Below are 20,141 nucleotides of genomic sequence, written 5' to 3' on the forward strand. Positions count from 1 at the left end.
AGAAACAGAGACTCAGACCTGACAACTTTTTGCAAAAAGAGGGCCACCCACAATCAGATACTTAACAAGTCTTTTTGAATGATAAAAAATAAGGTATTTCCAAGTAGTTTTGAAAGGCTGCTAAATAATTTCTTCATTATCTAAGAATAACCAGAACCACATTTAACTTATAATGAAGTTAAGTCATTGCCAACACGTCTGGCTCTGGAACCAATTTAAGGATGAGAACCCAGCAGGAGGGACACAGCATGACAAAAATGGCCCGTAAGATGGAACAGTGTCAAAGAACTTGTCAAAGAAATCACATGTGAAAAGCAGCGGCTATTCTGAATGCCTGCAGTCGGACCACATTTTCCCTGCAATAGAGTGTCCATGAAAGAAAGATGAACATGCGGTGGCATCTTTACAGAGCCTCGTGAAAACGGAGCCGGAGCTCAAGCTGCTCCGAGCCTGGCTCACGAGCCCGGGCTGGCCTCCCGGGGGGCGGAGCGCACGTACTTGGGGGTCTGCTGCACCTCCGCCCACCAGCGGTAGTCGGTGTGGCTGACGAGCAGCAGGATCTGGCACCAGAGCAGCACGAGGGCCGGGTGGGTGGGGACCATGGAGCGCACCCACGCGTTCAAGCTCTCCAGGCCGTAGAAGCTGCCGTCCGCGCCGTCCGTCAAGAGTCTCGAGGCAGCTGCGGTGATCCTCCGGAATGTCCCTAGAAACAAACCAAAAATAAAACCGATTACGGGGAAACACATCACGGTCCAACACTTTGCAACCACGTGAAGCTTTTACACAAAAAAGATACACACAGGGCTCTTTCCTACATTGACACGTTCACAGCCTTTGGCACTTAGAAAATTCCAGCTTGACATTCTGCTTCCTTAATGGAGCTGCCAAGGAAGCCGGTGCTCCCACTGTCCCATCCTCCCCACTGAGTGCCAGGCTCTCCAGGGGCTCCGAGCCGGGAGCCGCAGTGGTGCTGACCGTGGACGCAGCTCCACTGAGAAGGCAGCAGCCACCACACAGCCCGAGCCACAGCCGCGCGGGTGGGACCGGCAGGCCCCTGAGAGCCGAGGGCCAGGTGGCCTCTGCACCCAGCACGGGTGACCACCCGGGGCAAGGCGGCCACGCAGGCAGGCACCCACACTCAGACCCGCACGTCAGCAGCAGACCCAGCCGGGCTCTGCCCCGGTTTCCCACAGCATCCTCCTTAGGGCCGGGAAGACTCTCCCCTAGGAGGGAGTGAATTCACGACTTCATTCTATCCCACCTCTGGAACGACACGAAGCCAGTTCCACACGCCTGTCTCTCCACCCCGCCCCGGATGCACCCAGACTGGCCCTCACCCCAGGGACACGGGGACACGTGCATGCTGTGAAGTGCAGCCTGGGACGCAGCAGGACTGGACATGACAGGAGGTGGCCAGGGGCTCCCTGTCCCCCCAGCTGAGGACTCCTGGCATCACTGCTGGAGAGTCAAAAGCTTATTTCTGCTCTAGATTTCAACACATCCAAACACAAAAGGGCCCTAAAACAGGCAGAAACAGACAGACCACAGACTTCTTCTCACTCCTCATGACTGGTTACACGTACGCGCTGAGACAAGGGGAGAGCTGACAAAAGCTCGCCAAACAGAAACATCCGCCGAGAAGCTTTCCGGTGCTCGCCTCCCCTCTGGCCGCACTGGCTGGGTTCTCTCCGGCTGCTGCCGGGTCAGCATTGCCCACCTTAGGCCCACCCAGCCCTGGCCTGCTCCCTCTCGTGCCTCCGCCACTGCGTGGGCTCCCTGTGGGTCACGGACACGAGGGAAGAGCCAGGCGCTGCCCCGAAGGAACCCTGGAGCCAGGCCAAGGCACACGGGGAATGGCAGACCACGGAGGTGGGGTTTTACTGAACAGGGAGCAGGAAACCATGGTCAGAGCTGAGATCCAGGTGACGGAGTGTCGAGGCGGGCTCTGAAATCAGACTGTGGCTCTGCCATGCCTGCTCGGTGACCCTGGCCGTACATCCCCTGCGGCCTTAAGTTTCCTCGCTTGTAAAATGGAATTCAGAGCACTAGCCGCTCACAGGGCTGCAGTAAGGATCAAATCATAAAACCCAAGTGAAGGGCTCAGTACAGCGCTGGAGAGAGCCAACGACCGGCAAGCGGCTGCTGCTGCCGGAAGGACGTCAGGGAAGTGTCCGGCCTCGGGGGTCAGCGTCCCGACGGCAGGAGGAAGCCGCTGGCGGGACAGGACAGGAAGTTAGGGGCCCACCGGGGGACGACAATGACGCTGGGGTTTGAGCGTCTCTAATGACAAATGCCGAACAAGTCAAGAGGAGGAAGCTGGAGAAGAGCAGCTGTGCCAGGTGACAAGTCCAACCTTAAGTGTAAGTCTGAGGTGCTGCCACGACACCAAGCACGTGTCTAGAGGGAGGATGGAAACGAGAGACCAAGGCAGCCATGATGGTGGAGTGACAGGACCTAAGGAGGCAGTTACCAGAGTCATCTCTGCAGCAATAACCGAGGCAGGTCACGAAGGAGGCGGTCCCATGGAGGGTGAGGAGGAGGGCAGGAGACAGAGAGACAGAGGGCGGGAGGGGAGAACAGAGAGAGACCAACAACACTCAATGGATGAAAGACAGTCCCTTCAACAAATGGTGCTGGGAAAACTGGGTCTTCACATGCAAAAGAATGAAACTAGACCCCTAGCTTGCACCACTCACAAAAATTAACTCGAAATGGATCAAGGACTTGAACGTAAGACCTGAAACCATAAAGAAGAAAACATAGGTATTAAGCTCCCTGACATTGGTCTTGGCATAATTTTTTGGATATGACACCAAAAAGCAAAGGCAACAAAAACAAAAAAAAATAAGTGGGATTACATGAAACTAAAAAGCTTCTGCAGAGCAAAGGAAACCATCAACAAAATGAAAAGGCAACCTACAGAACGGGAGAAAACTTTGCAACCCATACATCTGATAAGGGGTTAATATCTAAAATATATAAGGAACACATAAATTAATAACAAAAATAAATCCAATTAAAAAGTGGGCAAAGTGGGATTTCCCTGGCGGTCCAGTGGTTAAGACTTCCCCTTCCAATGCAGGGGGTGTGGGTTCCATCCCTGGTCGGGGAGCTAAGATCCCACATGCCTCCTGGCCAAGAAGCAAAACATAAAACAGAAGCGATATTGTAACAAATTCAATAAAGACTTTAAAAATGGTCCAAATCAGAGGACCAATGTGGTGGGGCGGCGGGGACCAGGCCTGGGAGCCCAGCAGGCTCTCCGGGCCCAAGTGGGCGGGGCAAACGCCCTCCGCTCCTTCTCCTGTTCCTCAGGTCCTGGAGTGCCCTCCCGCCTGCCTCCCTCCTACGCCCCCAAGACCAGCGCAGCCCAGAGGGGAACTCTGAGGGCGTAGGACCCCACCCGAGAGCTGGGCAGACTTTCCCGGCCAGCTGGGCACGCTCCCCCCACCCCCCGATCTGAGCCCCCAAGGGTCCCTCCAGGCGTGGGAACCCCTCGCCCCTCTCAGCCACCCCTCAGGGGTGCCGGTCCTGTCTGGCCTCCACTTCTCTTCCCCCCTCGGTCCCCGCCACGTCCTACCGGTTCGCTTGGGGGTTCCTCCCATCTCCTTGGGCCTTGAGGTCCCCCACCAGCATGCAGCAGGCGCCCTAGTTGTGGGGAGACGCTGTAGGGAGACGCAAACTCCGCGTCTTCTCACACCACCATCTTGACTCCGCCCTCTCGAGAAGCTCGGGGTTTTATTTTTAGTAATTTCCCAACAGTACATAATCTGCTTACTATGCCTCCTGTTCACTATGTCTCTCCCCCTAGAAGCAGTGGCAGCCGGGCCTGGCGAGGAGACCATGTACACCTCAGCCTCCAGGGGCCTGCCCGCCAGGGTCCCCGCTCAGGACCCCGAACCCAAGGAGGCGCTGGGTCTGGGCCAACTGTCATCGGAGCTGCTTGTGATGGTGCTGAGCCATGTGCCCCAACACATGCCGCTCGGGCACTGCTGCCAGGTGTGCCGGCACTGGCACGACCTGGTGGACTGCCAGGCCCTGTGGCTGAGAATCCTGGCCCAAGGCCACGCCACCCTGTCACCCATCCTCCACACCTACCTGCCCCCGCCGACGACCCCAGGCCCTGTGTCCTGGGCCGCTTCTGCGAGAGCAGACCCATAGGACGCAACCTCCTCCCGAACCCCAATGGCGAAGAAGGCTTCCTGAAATGGACGGTGCCGACTGGAGGAGATGCCTGGGGGGCAGAGGAAAACTGGGGGGTCACTCCCAGGGCCTGTATACAGACCAGCTTCCTGTCTTCCTACAGGTGGCGTCAAAAGAAGCAGGTGTCAGACCTGGAGGAGGAGGGTCTGTGGCCGGAACTCCTGGACAGTGGAAAGACTGAGACTTGTGTCTCTGACTGGTGGACAGACCAACAGTACACTGACAGTTTACATGGGCTAACTGTCCGACCTCTAGATGCCAACCAGGCCGTCCTGCATCACTACTCTCCTTTGCCTTTTCCCCTCCAGCAGTGTAGAAAGAGTTTCTCCTCTGAGGCTAGCCACGTGTTCTCCAACCTTAAGAAGGTCGTCCGCTTTGTGTCTTTTGAACACTTGGTCCGGGACACTGATTTCTGGTCTGGGCAGTATGGAGTCTATCTGTCCCACTCCAGTGTGACTGTGTGGGCCCATCTGCCCTAGTCGAGGGCTGTCCTTGCAAAACGACCTGACCGTGCCTCCCAGGAGCTGGGCCCACTGGCAGGGCCATCTCAGTCATCAAGGGCTTGTAGCTCCCAGGCATCCTGGGATCTCATGAATCCAGTCCAAGTTCCTACTGGGCCCCGTCTTCAGGTTCTGGAAGCTACTAGGAGAAAGTTCCTCCATCAAGTTTACCGGCTGCTGCTGCTCTAAGGCAGCCCCTGTTCTACTGAGTGGAGACACAGGGGTGAGCACAGGGAAATGCTGGATCCGGAGAGGGCTCCTCCCCCTCCCCCCACGACAGGCCCCTCTGGTTCGGCCCCAGTGCCCTCTGCCCTCCCTTCCTCATGTTTCTGCATCAGAGGCTTTATTGGTCCCGTGCAGGAAGCCCTCTCCTCCCGTCTGAACAAGAAGCTCATCCCTATGGCTGAGAAAATTCCAGCCCCTAACTTGCTGTGGTTTCAAGACTGGGACCAGGACTCAGAGCTGAAAGTTGAACTAGCTCAAAAAATGTTTGGAGACAGAGGGTTCTGCCCACACTGTGAACAACGAAGTGGCCCCCTGAGCCCAACCCTACCCTGAATTGTATGGTGTATAAAATTATTTTATTTTGAAATTCTTTTTTAAACATGGAGAGAATAAGTGAGCACTGTATCTGCCAAAAACGAACAAACAAAACAAAACATGGTCCACAGCAAAAAAAAGTCTTCAAAAAAATTTTAAAAAGTGGGCAAAGGATCCGAATAGACATTTTTCCAAAGAAGATATTCACATAGCCAAGAGGTACATGAAAAGGTGCTCAACATCCTTAATCATTAGGAAACTGCAGGTCAAGACCACAATGAGATATCACTTCACACCTGTTAAAATGGCTATCATCAAAAAGACAAGAAATAACAAGCATTGGTGAGGCTGCGGAAAAAAAGGGAACCCTTGTGCACTATGATAGGAATGGAAATTGGTGCAGACACTGTGGAAAACAGTACAGAGGTTCCTTAAAAAATTAAAAATAGAACTACCGGAGGAGGAGTCAAGGTGACACTGTGGGAAGACGTGGAGTTAGCCTCTCCTCACAACTAGGGCACTTGCCGGCTGCTGGTGGGGGACTCTGACCCCCAAGGAGATGGGAGGAACCCCAGAGTAAACCAGTAGGATGTAGGGGGATCAAGGGGGGAGGAGAAGTGGAAGCCAGACAAGATCGGCACCCCTGAGGCTGGGGAGATCAGGTGAGGCAGGTGGGAGGGACTCTCCAGGAAGAGCCGGAGAGGAGCGGAGGGCGATCGCCTGGCCCACTCGGGCCAGGGAGCCTGCTGAGCTCCCAATCCGCTCCCCCAGCCCCCAAAGCCCCATCTAGGCCACAGGGGTCCTGCCTGGGGGCATAGGAGGGAGGCCGGGGAAATCAGGAGTGGCAAGCGGGAGGCGCCATCCAGGAGGAGTGGGAGAGGAGCGGAGGGCGATTGCCTTCCCCACTGGGGCCGGGGGAGCCTGCTGAGCTCCCAGGCCAGTCCCCTGTGCAATCCAAAGCCCCCTCCAGGCCGTGTGGGTCCTGGGGGCACAGGAGGGAGGCTGGGGAGATCAGGAGAGGTAGGCCGGAGGGGCCCTCCGGGAGGAGCAGGAAAGGAGCGGTGGGTGATTGCCCCGCCCACTGGGGCCCAGGGAACCTGCTGAGCTCCCAGGCTAGTCTCCTGCCCTCCAAAGCCCCCTCCAGGTCACGTGGGTCCTTGGGGGCATAGGAAGGAAGCCGAGGGGAGAACAGGAGAGGCAGGCCCAGGACCAGATGGCTTCACAGCCGAATTCTATCAAACATTTAGAGGAGACCTAACACGAATCCTTCTCAAACTGTCACTATTTGCTGATGACATGATACTATACACAGAAAATCCTAAAACTGCCACCAGAAAACTACTAGAACTAATCAATGAATTTGGTAAGGTTTCAGGATGCAAAATTAATGCACAGAAATCTCTGGCATTCCTATACACCAACAATGAAAAATCAGAAAGAGAAATTAAGGAAACACTCCCATTTACCATTGCAACAAAAAGAATAAAATACCTAGGAATAAACCTGCCTAAGGAGCGGAAAGACTTGTACTCAGAAAACTATAAAACACTGATGAAAGAAATCAAAAATGACATAAACAGATGGAGAAATATACCATGTTCTTGGATTGGAAGAATCAATATTGTGAAAATGACTATACTACCCAAAGCAATCTACAGATTCAATGCAATCCCTATCAAACTACCAAACTACAGAATTAGAACAAAAAATCTTAAAATTCGTATGGAAACACAAAAGACCCCAAATAGCCAAAGCAGTCTTGAGAAAGAAAAACAGAGTTGGAGGAATCAGGCTTCCCGACTTCAAACGATACCACAAAGCTACAGTAATCAAGACAGTATGGTACTGGCACAAAAACAGAAATATAGATCAATTGTACAGGATAAAATGCCCAGAGATAAACCCACATATATATGGGCATCTAATTTATGACAAAGGAGGCAAGAACATACAATGGAGAAAAGACAGCCTCTTCAATAAGTGGTGCTGGGAAAACTGGAGAGCTACATGTAAAAGAATGAAATTAGAACACTACCTAACATCATACACAAAAATAAACTCTAAATGGATTAAAGACTTAAATGTAAGACCAGACACTATAAAACTTTTAGAGGAAAACATAGGAAAAACACTCTTTGACATAAACCACAGCAAGATCTTTTTTGACCCACCTCCTAGAGTAACGGAAATAAAAACAAAAATAAACAAATGGGACTTAATTAAACTTAAAAGCTTTTGCACAGCAAAGGAAGCCATAAACAAGACAAAAAGACAGCCCTCAGAATGGGATAAAATATTTGCAAATGAAGCAACAGACAAGGGATTAATCTCCAAAATATACAAACAGCCCATGGAGCTCAATATCAAAAAAACAATCCAGTTAAAAAACAGGTGGAAGACCTAAACAGACATTTCACCAAGGAAGACATACAGATGGCCAAGAGGCACATGAAAAGATGCTCAACATCACTAATTATTAGAGAAGTGGAAATCAAAACTACAATGAGGTATCACCTCACGCCGGTCAGAACGGCCATTACCAAAAAAACTAGAAACAATAAATGCTGGAAAGGGTGTGGTGAAAAGGGAACCCTCCTACACTGTTGGTGGGAATGTAAATTGATACGACCACTATGGAAAGCAGTATGGAGGTTCCTTAAAAAACTAAAAATAGAACTACCATATGACCCAGCAATCCCACTACTAGGCATATACTAGGCCACTACTAGGCATATATGAGTTATTTGTAGTGATGTGGATAGACCTATAGAGTCTGTCATAAAGAGTGAAGTAAGTCAGAAAAAGAAAAACAAATACCATATGCTAACACATATATACGGAATCTAAACAAAAAAAATGGTACTGATGAAGCTAGTTGCAGGGCAGGAATAAAGAGGTAGACATAGAGAATGGACCTGATGACATGGGGTAGGAGGGCGAAGCTGAGGTGAAGTGAGAGTAGCATTGACATATATATACACTACCAAATGTAAAATAGTTGGCTGGTGGGAAGCAGCAGCATAGCACAGGGAGATCGGTTCGGTGCTTTGCGATGACCTAGAGGGGTGGGATAGGGAGGATGGGAGGGAGGCTCAAGAGGGAGGGGATATGGGGACATGTGTATGCATATGGCTGATTTGCTTTGTTGTGCAACAGAAACTAACATGGTATTGTGAAGCAATTATACCCCAATAAAGATCTATTAAAAAATATATATATAACTACCGTATGATCCAGCAATCCCACTTATGGGTATATACCTGAAGGAAACAAAATCACTAACTCAAAAAGATACCTGTGGGACTTCCCTGGTGGTGCAGCGGTTAAGATCTACCTGCCAACGCAGGGGACACCGGTTCGATCCCTGGTCTGGGAAGATCCCACATGCTGCGGAACCACTAAGCCCGTGCACCACAACTACTGAGCCTGTGCTCTAGAGCCCGTGAGCCACAACTACTGAGCCCACGTGCCACAACTACTGAAGCCCGTGCTCCACAAGAAAAGCCAGCACAATGAGAAGCCCGCGCACTGCAACGAAGAGTAGCCCCCGCTCACCACAACTAGAGAAAGCACGCGTGCAGCAACGAAGACCCAAAGCAGCCAAAAATAAATAAATAAATAAATAAATAAATAAATAAATAAATAAATGCTCCTTTAAAAAAAAAAAAAAAAAAAGATACCTGCACTCCCATGTTCACTGCAGCATTAATCACAGGAGCCAAGACATGGAAACAACCCAAGTGTCTACTGAAGCATGAGTGGATGAAGAACGTGTGACACACACACACACAGGAATATTATTTAGCCATAAAAAAAGAAGAAAATCCTGTCATTTGCAACAGCATGGATGGACCTTGAGGGCATTATGCTAAGTGAAATAAGTCAGAGAAAGATGAATACTGTATGATCTCACTTATATGTGGAATCTAAAAAAACCAAACTCATAGATACAGAGATCAGACTGACAGGTGCCAGAGGTGGGGGGTGGTGGGTGGGGAAATGGGTGAAGGTGGTCAAAAGGTACAACCTTCCAGTTACAAGCGTGGAATTAACCAAAGAAACCTCAGCTCAAGCTGGAGTTGGGACAGGCCTGTAGGGGAAGCTCTCACGCCTACTGAAGGTTTCTCCTTCCTGCTGGAGAGTAAGGGATGCCAAGTAGGCACACGTCTCCTCCTGTTTGGGGTGATTGACAATGCACAAGAACACATGCAATTAAGAGGTTGGAAAGAGAAGACTGAAGGAGAAGTCAAGGAATGAGGGAGTTTCAGCGAGCAGAGGTCTGTCCACGGAACTGGGCTGCAGGGTCCGGGAAGATGAGGACCTGGGAAAGCCCACAGGTGGCCTTTGCAGAGGCATTTCTGGTAATGAGATCAAGAGGCAAACTGCTGAGGATGGAGAGAAAGAGGGAAAGCAGAGCACTAGAAGCAACAACAATAAACTCCTGAAACACTTCTTCTGAAAAGCTGTGCAGTAAACAAGAGGAGGAGGACAATTCAGGAAGCCGCAGAGCCAAGCACGGCTTTGCTCCGCCTCGTAGGCTGCGTCAGCAGCGCGGCTCTAGGCGAGAAGGAAAGACAGACATGTATGTCTTGCCGCGTGGAGTGTGCAGCGAAGAGAGCGGGAGTGAATGAAGGAGACACTCAAGACACAAACTGGAAGAACTGATCATGGGAAGAGCAAACACCAGAGGGGATGGGGACCAGGATGGGGGACGAGACATTAGACGGAGGAACTGGACAGACACTGGTGGTAGCCTGGGGCTAGACGCTCGCGGGGGAACCGGCACTGCTGATGGTGTGCGACGTACGAGGACTGGCCCAGGCTCTAGACACCTCCCCCCCCATCCCACCACCTGGGAGCTCACGCATTACAACCCCTGTGACTCAGTTACTTCAGCTAGAACATGGGTATCACGGTGTGTGCCGGGCCCACAGGAAGCGCTCTGCAAGCATTAGCTGCTACACTTACCGTCACCAACCCATGAAGCAGCACGATGTAATGGGCGCGAAAAAATTCTTGGGTTTTCACTCTGGGTTTTATCATATGACCGTTCAGAACCTGAATTCTCTCATCAGTAGAAATGGGGAACTGTCTCATAGAGTTGTTCTAAGGATCGATGGGGATAATCATGTAAAAGGTACCACACACCCCTAAGAGAACACCATCAGCAGCCCCATCCTGGCCCAAGCACGAATCTGAATCAGTGCCCATTTTCTCACTGTAGGAAGACCATTTTCTCTTCCTTCTAGTAATCCTACTTTGGCCCACACATAAAATACTGGGAAGAGAGCTCTGCCTGCGAGGAAGGAAGGGAGAGGGTCAGGAATGGCTCCACCGCCCACTGCTGCCCTCGGCTGGGTGAGCACTGGACGGCAGCGGGGAGGGCACACGGTGGGGGCTGGTGGAGGTGGGGGGGGGGACTGGCAAACACGGTGAGCAGTTAGGAAGCCTTACTGTGGCCACAGGCCGGAGGACTCTGCAACCCAGCCCTGCCTGCAACAAAGCAATGGACACCGTCAGCCTCCTGCCGCGGCTCCACCTTCTCCTTCTATCTGGTCTGTCTCAGTGGAGAGGACGAGGTGTTAGTTACCCAGAACCTATAAAATGGAGACTAGGTAACTTTCTTGGCTCTTCTGTTTATGCTGGATTGAATGTGAAACAGGCAAACGACTTTGGGATTCATACCCCACCCCCAACAACAGGGGTAACAGAAAATGAGAGGTCAAGACCATTACTCGGACTAGTTCCTGTTCTAAGAAATAATACCTGAAACGGGCAAATTCAAAGATCTCAATTTTCAATGGAGAGGTGAAATTATTGTCATTGTTTAAGCAATGCATAAATAAAAATTACCAACTTTAGATGCTAAAGACACCTTATTTATATAAAAGACAAGATGATTTATTTTATCTCAAAACCAACACAGTAATTCTGCCGCCTGGTGTCTTTAAAAGAAATGGCATCAAAATACATGAGGAGATAGAAATAGACATTTGTACACACCCATACACCCCTTATTTACAAATACTGGACCAACTGAACAATGTCCAAAGACACGAGTGGCAAAACCCACGTGCCCCGATACCCAGCCCGGGCTCCGGAGCAGAGCGCGGCCTACTCGATATTCCACTCCATGCACGGCTGTTCAAATTTAACCAAAATTAGATTGAACAAAAGCTCCTCAGTCACAATACCACACTTCCAGTGCCCATCAGCCACATGTGGCCAGAAGCAACTGGATTAGTGCAGACACAGAACGTCTGCACACTGCAGGAAGCTGGACTCGACAGCACTGCAACAAACCATAAAAGTATTTCCCCTGATTTCTGAGAAAAGGAAGAGGAAGTTAGAGCAACGGGTGAGTGAACAGCACGGAAATCCATCCATTTGGATGCGCCTAAGGCCGCAGAATGCACTGCTCTTACCCAAAGAAGGTAGAAAGCCGTCCTTCGATGTGAACTGGTACCCTTCTGGTGTCAGATCCAAACCAACCGATGGCCAAATATTAAAATGGCCCATATACTAAAAACAACTTATTCTTCATATGGTTTAATTATTTTCTCAACTTTACACTTATTGCAGTGGGTGGGACATAAATCAAAAGATCCTCAAAAGGAAAATTATTTCAATGGTAAGTAAACAAGGTGGCTTGAAGCTATAATCCATCATCAAAATTAAATTCTGGCCACACGCCTGTGCCGAGGGCGACAGCAGGTATGTGAAGCAACCATGAAGAGGTGTCCTTCTCCATCGCTCCCAGGCCGCGCGAGCCCAGGTCCCTGCCCGCCTCCTCAGCCCCTCCGACCCCTCACCCCTCTCGGCAGGAACACTCTCTCCGAAGGGCCAGCTCCTTCTCCTTCAGGCCTTAGCTCAGCAGCCCCCTAGGAGAACCTGCCCCTACTGCCCACCCCTGTGCTGGCTGTCACTGTGCTTTTGTTTCCTTCTCAGGAGACAGCAAGACTTGTGGTGACATCTCTGTGTATTGTCTGCCCCGCTAGACTGAGCACCACAGAGACAGGAATCACGCCAGCTGTACGGACCACCGCACACCCAGGGCCCAGCACAGTGGCGGCTGACTCGGTGCATCTCTGTTGAATGAATGAAGTTTGACAATGGTAACTATCTTCTGCTCTAATGGTATGCATGTGGGTATGTGTGTGTTTTAATTTGTATTAAAGTAATATACACACATGATTTTTAAATCCCATAACAGATGGGGGCTCCTGATTTTACAAGTGCCCTGCCCCATCCCTCTTAAGGCGACTATTTGTTATCATTCTGTTTTCAGTTGTGGTGGTTACCTCCAAACTTGCCTTGGTATGCTTTCATCACCTGCAGTGGACCGTCAGTGATTCTGTCTGCTCCCCTTCCCTTACTACTGGAAAGTAACCCTTTCTCCCAAAGGAATGCCGTCCAGCCTCTCACCCAGCCCAGGCCGGCCAGAGCACCCAGGGCTCACGAGTCCCTCACAGGACTCCCGCAGGGGCTGAGACCAGAGGCCATCCTTTCTGCCACGGGGAAGGAGCCCCACAGAAAACAAAGCCGACACAGTAAAAGAGCTGAGACGTGGAAATAATACACGATGCGGCAACAGAATTAAACACGCCAGAGGCAGTCACACCCAAAGAGAGCACCTAGCCCCGTACTTCCAGGACTCAAACCACTTCCAGATTTGCTTCATATTTGGACCATGACTTCCTTGCTGTTTGTTTTTCCTAGAGATTAGAATTGCCTTTCATTTTTCTTACTGAGAAAAGAAGGATATGCCTGTACCCTATAACTAGCAAGACATTCCTTTTGAAAACACTCATTCCTGTTGAAAAACACTGACTGTCCTAAGGCGGGCTGGTTGCTTCCTATGCTTGCTACATGGCTGGGATCTTGTGACTTCTCTCTTGAGTGCACTGTCTTTTTTAATCCACAATCGTATTTTAAAGGTAACAAAAACATCTTGACTTTCCAAATCTTTAAAACAGGAGGAAGCGCCCCGGTTTACTCTTTTCATCAGCACGTCTTCAAAGGCACACTGAGCAGAGCAGAGCAGAGCTCACATTGGGCAGCACCTCCTTACACCCTGAGAGTGTGCAGGGCAGGGCAGGGGATATACAGATGCTCTAATAAGACTAGTGTGATGCACCTACCAGACTTGAAGATGTGGATCAGACACATGAGCAGCGTGCCTAGCTCTTGGCAGTAGAAAGTATGCTGCTGTTCACTCATTTCCACTCTTAGCTGTTTTGTAACAATGTCCTCTAAAAGGATGCCAACCAGTTGTAGCAGAAACCTTCAAAGAAAGGGAGAAGGGTGACAGTGAAGTAGGTGCCTATTGCGGAGCACTTCTGGGAGGCACACGTGTAAAAGTAATATACACAGTAGATATGAGTAGGGTAAAAATGCAAGTAAAGTGAAGTGTTCAATGCCAGCCCTCTGGATTAAGTCACTTTACCTCTCTGCGTATTACTTTCCTCACTAATGAGATGGCAGGAATCATACCACCTTCAAAGGACTGTCAGGAGGGTAAAATGACCTGCAGGGTTTCTTCAGAACTTTATAAACCATAAAGCAGGCTGATAAGCCCACCACAGGAATTTAATGTATCCTCCACTTTAGCCCCCTGCTTAAATGTAACAGCAGGAGCCACAGGCTGCCTTGCTGAACCTGCGGACAAACGGGTGTCGTGCAGTTTCACTGGATTTATCTCCACAAACACAATGGCGCCTCCCCTGATGACCAACCAAGGGCAGCTACGTGGACATTACGGTGGACCCGGCAGGAAGGAGCACGTTCTCAGGAACTGTGCTTCCTGCACCCGCTCTACGAGGTCTAAGTCAGCGTGCGCCCCGAATCCAGCAAAGGTGGATACACACTTGTCTACACAACAAGCCTTTTCAGTGCCTGAGTTGTGACCGCCGCCCTCGAGGAGGGTCCCAAGAACTGATAAGGGCAGACGTGATCTGATGCCACAAGTACACCCAGGGGAGCGCAGCACGAGCGCTCCACCCTGGCAGGGAGGGGGATTTTACTACTGACAGTGTTTAGGGTGGCCAGCACCCGGTGGGAATAAACGTAAGACTGACTTTCAGTGGGTTTTCCTAGGTTTTCAAATTCTCTGCAGGCAACCACGCCCTTATCGCCTGCACCCACCGACTACCGCCGTGCAGTCTTAACAAGGGTCTGATTCAGGATGTGACAGAGCCTGCAGACAGGCATGACCAAGGGCCACAGGTGAGGCAGGCTGGGCAAAGAAAACACACCGACACAGCCTCCTTAACCCCCCTCGCAGAGCTGAAGCGAGACTCGGTGACTGCAAACACCACAGGACGGCCTGAGGACGCGGACTGGCGGAAGGCTCAGATACAGAGCATACCTGGAAAACGCTTCTTCTGGCAGATTCTTCGTTTGTCTCCCTTCACTGTGGTCTTCCAGTACTGGATTACTGTCCCCATCTCTCAACCTATTAATTATCGGGCAGCAGAGTAAATACGGGGAGAAGGAAAGCTCCTGAATACGAGAAAGAACAATGTCTTCAGTTGACTGGGAAATCAGAACCCTCAAAATGGCTAGGATTCCGGATATCCATAGTTGAACAGTGGTCACAGATGCCTAAAGGAAGGAAAATACATAAGTTATAGCTAAAGAAAGAAGAGGATTAAGTTTTCCTGATCGCCAATTTCATTTATGAAAATCACCCTGATTTTACAATTCCACCAATAAATCTGTCTCATTGGTTCTCAAAGTGTGGTCCCAGACAAGCAGCATCAACACCATCTGGGCACCTGTTTACAATGCAAATACTCAGGCTCCACCCTGGCCCCAGCAGAAACCCCCAGGTGCCCCACACAGTGGTGAACCCAAGACGCCATCAGGAGGCGGGATACTCACCAGGGTATCGGGGGTGACAAACATACTCCGTAAAAGCATGTCCACGGGACGGAGGGAGGAAGGGGCCAAAATCTCAAACAACGTATTTAACACTCCAAGGGCTTCGTGAGAATCAATGTGCATCTGTTGCAATTAAACGCCACAGATGTTTTCCCATAAGCCAACTGAAATGCCAACGTTTATACCTCACATCAGTTGTCTCAAGGGCAAATGACCTTGACCATGCATCATTCCCACCCCCGCACTTAAACGCATTGTCACTTCAGTAGTGAACCAAGTAAATGTTTTTTTAGAACAGCACTAACAGCCGTATTTTTTCCACGATGGAAAGCTTTGCATTTAGATTTTTATTAAATAAACCATAGATGCTTTCTGTAAAAAATTCAAATATGTAAAAGTATGAAAAATATCAACTGAAACCACACCGCCCTGACCCAGTCACCATCAACACTTCAGGAACCAGCCTCTCTCGCATCTCTTTACACACGTGTAATGTACCTAAATGGTTATCATACACCCTGTATCTTTTTTCTTTCTTTACTGGCACCCCATCCCTACCCCACTATGTAGTAACAAATGTCAGCAAATTAGTGTATTTCTCGTTAACTTTCTCCACATTCCTATACATGTAGAGAGATTTTTGTTTAAGTTGTTCCGAAAAATCACGTTATAAATGTCTCTGCTTTTTTCCATTAAAAATATAATGGAGAACTCCCAAGGCAACAGGTTTTAAAACCTAACATTTTTTTTATTTTGTTGGCCTCTCCGCGCGGCATGCAGGATCTTAGTTCCCCACCCAGGGATCGAACCTGGCGCCCCCTGCAATGAAAGGGCAGAGTCTTAACCACTGGACCGGCAGGGAAATCCTCCTAACATTATTTTTAAAGGTTGCAAAATATTCCAAATTAAGTCTCTACCACAGTACATTCAACCACTGCCCTATTGATGATTTTCGTCACTACTAACGAGTGTGTATACACACAGTACCACCTCCACAGAGGGCGCTTCTCTCAAGGTGCAGGTCTCAGCCCTGCCTGGCGTGGAGCCGCCCCTCTGCGGTGGGAAGATGAGCCTCTTCCCGGGGCCCACCCGCCGGCTACGACCCTCCGGCTATGACCTGCCGGCTACACGGCCACGGAGCCCTGGGTCTGGTGGTGCTCAGGGACGCCACGACGGCACGGCTGCCTGTCCTGCACAGGCAGCTCCCCTCTGCTCTTGCCCTCGGGGTGGGCACTGGCCCTCGCCCCCCCCCCACAGCTTGGCCGGCTGCCGCCACGTCTCTCCCCCTCCTCTCCTCCCGCCCTCTCACCAGCGCATGCCGGCTGGGCTTCTGTTCCCTCCGCCCCACCAAAACCGCTCCCCAGGGGCCTGCGTCCGGCCAAGTGCGGGTCAGTGCCCAGGGCCCGTCTGCTGGGCCCGTCAGCAGCTCCCAGCCGTCAGTCCCTCCTTCGGGAAACAGCTTTTCTTCTCGGTTTTAAGAACACCACGCCGCCTGCTCCTCCCCGTCTCGTCCACGGGCCCCCTTGCCTCCCGGGGCTCGGCCTTCGCCCACTGCCCAGCTGCCCTGGGCCCCGCGGCGACCTCGTCCACCCTCAGGCCTGCCCTCCAGCTCGCACCCCAAAGGCCTCCTCCAGCCTCCCTGGCGCCACCCGGTGTCCCAACCAAACACATCCAAACCAGGCTCTGACCTCCTCCCGAAACCCGCTCCTTCCACGGTCCCCCCAAAGCCATCACGCTACAGCCACCTGCCCGCCCCTCCTCTCACACCCCTCACCCCACCTAAGCCGTCAGCAAAGCCCACTGGTTCTGCGTCCAGCAGACGCCCCTTCTCGCCCCTTCGCTCCCACCCCCGGTCCACGCGGGCCCTGAGCCACGAGTGGCTCTCCCTACACCCCCGCCCGCCTGTTCAACTCTCAAGTACACCCTGACCCCCTTTGTACCAAGCCCTCCGAGGGTTCCCCCAAGTCCTCCCCCCGGAGAGCTCTTCCCCAGGCATCTGCTCGGCTCATCCCTCACCTCCTTCAAGTCCCCGTGGATGTCACCCATTCAACACTGTCACCCCCCGCCGACACACCTCCCCTCCCTCCAGCACTCTCATCTGACATTTTATACACGTCTCTAGTTTACTCCCCTCTGCTGTCTGTCTCCCCACCCCGTTCCAACTAAACGCTCACTCTGACAGCACCCGCTTCCCTAGCCGGGCCGACCCAGATGAACAAACAGGCATCTGCTGACTGTACCCAAAGTGCTTCAGACCCAGAGCTCTGCCAGCAGCTGGGACGGTTTCCTGGAGGGACCGTCTTCAGCGCGTCCCTGCTGCCCGGTTCCGAGGGTGGTGCAGCACCCGGAGCACAGCGTCCTGCCCTCGATGCCGGGGGTTGGGGGAACGGGGGGTGGGGGCAGAAGTGGTTCAGAAGCCGTGCAACTACTGGGCTCCATCCTACACGCACAGCCAGACCAGTGCCTTCCACTGCGCTTGTGGAAACCACTGACTACACCCTTTGACTACAGAAATTCTGATTAAATGACGGATAACTGCCAACTTACTTTATACGTGATAAGGAAAAACACTCCCCTACAGAGCAAACAGAAGACGTTTGACTGAGCAGAATGAGGGAGACAGGGTGTAAGCAGGAAAGGACGCAGCCCTGGAGGCACTTCCCCAGGGGCGCCTTGGGACCCAGGGGACGTCTCTACCTCTGGCCCCGCACTCGCCCAGACGGCACCAGTAATGACCATAAAATGCACCCACCACGATCTGACGAAAAGCCCACCACAAGCGCCCACCTCTCATGAGCACCTTCACCCACTTCCAGGGTGTCGCAGTGACACCACACGCGGGGGGAGGGGGACAAACCTGTTGCCTGGCCAACATTGGGAGGATGATGTCGGCTATCTGCCGAGACAGCCGCTTCCACTTGTCCTCGCTCTCCTTGTGGCACTGCTGCAGGACCAGGATGAACATCTCCAACACCTGCACAGAGGGAACGGCCGGAAGACACTCGGACCCCAGCCCACGTGCCCCCAAGGAGGGCCGATGCAGCCCTGGCCCCGGGACACGCAGGAGGACCACAGCACTGCCATCTCTACGGCTTTACAAGACTCACAACCAGAGGAAAGGCACGAAAGGAAAGCCCAACTCATCTCAACCTTTGGCAGGACACAAGCACAGCCTTGACTAAACTGTTGTGCAGACACCCTCTGGCTTTTGTGCGTGTTAACATCTCTGCAAAGGTCACCTTCTACTGAGGACACCATACTTCAGAAGAGTTGGCCTTGGGTGAGCACCAGTTTGTTAGTGATCCCTTCTAAACAGAGACCCTCAAAAGCCTGTTTTGGTGCACACGGTCTCCCTGGCACATGGCCACCGTGAACATGCTGCCAGGAAGGCTTCCAGAATGACAGCAGACCCGAGGAGCTCCTGCAAAGCTGGAAATGCTTATCACCCGCCTGCTCGCAGAAAAGCCTGCAGCCTGCTCTGTGAACGTACCGGCCAGGCTGAGCCCGTTCCCTGGAAAGCCGCCGGCCGCTCCACAGCTGCCTCTCCCTTCGAGGGGCACTTCGGGCAGCACTTGCGCGACAGCGGCCGCTCTGCACTCATCCTGACTCTCCTAACCCAAGACCCGCCCTCTCCGTTCCGTAAACCAGGCCGGGCGCTCTGGGGATGCCGTGCCGGCCGAGCTGCCCTCCAGGCCTCCCACTAAGCTGCATGCTTGCCAAGAGCCGGTTATTGGTTCTCAAACCTCTTTATGGTAGTTGTACTTTTTATTGTAATTACGGGATTTAATTAAACACTAAGCATTTAATTAAACGTTACCTAGATTAACCAAAATGAGAATGCACAAAGAAAGTGTTTCTATGAAAAAATCTTACGATTTTATAAAGATTCAAAGACAAATAACTAAAAAGAATTACCAAAATAAGTGAGGGCTAGGCAACTGTACCAGCTACAGAAGAGAATTCATTAAAAAGCCAGACTTCTGTTTTCAGACTGCCTCACACACCACCTGAAATTCCTACTCCACCTTAAGGAAAACGAAGCCAGAAATCAGCGCCAAGAAAAAGACTCTGGCCCTCCCTCAACATAGTGGTAAATAAATGTACAAATAAAGTCGTTAAATTATTTCAGGTTGAGATTTTTAAAAATCATTCTTTAGAACGCTACCATTTTGATCGACATTGTTGACTGGTATTTGATCCTCATTTTGGAAAAGAGGGCCTCCACCATGTTTACCGCCTTGAACGACCTTGTGACCGTCGGCCAGGCCACACTGCCTTAAAGACAGACCCCACCAAGCCTTATGTCCCCCTGCGTCTCCCTGCCCGAGAGCCCAGGGCTGGCACAAAGCCACACTCACTGACAGCAGACAGCGGCCACGTGGCATTTCCTCCTGTCCCTGCAGGGACAAGGAAGGGTCAGTGACCGCCCCACACCTCCTCTTACCTGATGGTACTGGATGAGTCTCAGTAACATTGACACCACCACCTCTTTCTGGGTTTCAAGCTCTTTTCCTGCATCAGCTTTGTTGGTTCCTCTTAAAACGAAGAGGTCGTGGACTACAGGCTGCAGGGCGGGTATGGCTGCAGGCACAAAAGGGCCACTAAGAAGGCAGTAGGTGACAGGTGTACTCGGAATACAGCACTGACGCCTCCAAATTATCTTCAAGAAATAAAGGAAACCCTGACCCATGCTTGGCTTTGTGATAAGAGATAAATTAAGGTTATCAATGAGTGCCGTGAAATTACCTGTATACCATCCTGGAAGGCCATGGGTCTTCCTCTGACACTTGATAATGCTGTGAATTTTTAAAAACCAAAAAACCAAAAAACTAGGGTTTCTGTGACATAACATTATTTCTGACACAAAGAGACGCAAATTCAAAAGTCAAATTCAAAATAATAAAACCTTCCAACTAACCAAAATAGCAACATTCTATCCTCATGCATAATCTACTTAAAGATTTACCTGAAGAGAGAACAAATGCTTTTTCAATGGAAAACATTTAGTCAAACTAT

The 20,141-nt window shown here is 51.2% G+C and overlaps 1 protein-coding gene across 5 annotated transcripts in view; it reads right to left on the bottom strand.

The window, feature by feature from the left end:
• Positions 1-20,141, bottom strand: part of HTT (huntingtin) — a 146,243-nt gene that overhangs the window by 33,705 nt on the left and 92,397 nt on the right. For 4 of the 5 annotated variants that reach the window (XM_068543520.1, XM_068543518.1, XM_068543517.1 and 1 more), the window contains 6 exons: positions 19,570-19,706; positions 17,983-18,099; positions 15,126-15,248; positions 14,611-14,846; positions 13,385-13,527; positions 499-703 (listed from right to left, as the gene is read on the bottom strand). In XM_068543520.1, the coding sequence (XP_068399621.1) occupies positions 499-703; positions 13,385-13,527; positions 14,611-14,846; positions 15,126-15,248; positions 17,983-18,099; positions 19,570-19,706 (961 nt within the window). The remainder of the gene's footprint in view (positions 1-498; positions 704-13,384; positions 13,528-14,610; positions 14,847-15,125; positions 15,249-17,982; positions 18,100-19,569; positions 19,707-20,141) is intronic. The other variant, XM_068543519.1, reaches the window with a different exon arrangement.

The sequence above is a fragment of the Eschrichtius robustus genome, chromosome 4 (assembly GCF_028021215.1).
Source record: "Eschrichtius robustus isolate mEscRob2 chromosome 4, mEscRob2.pri, whole genome shotgun sequence".
Lineage (NCBI taxonomy): Eukaryota > Metazoa > Chordata > Mammalia > Artiodactyla > Eschrichtiidae > Eschrichtius > Eschrichtius robustus.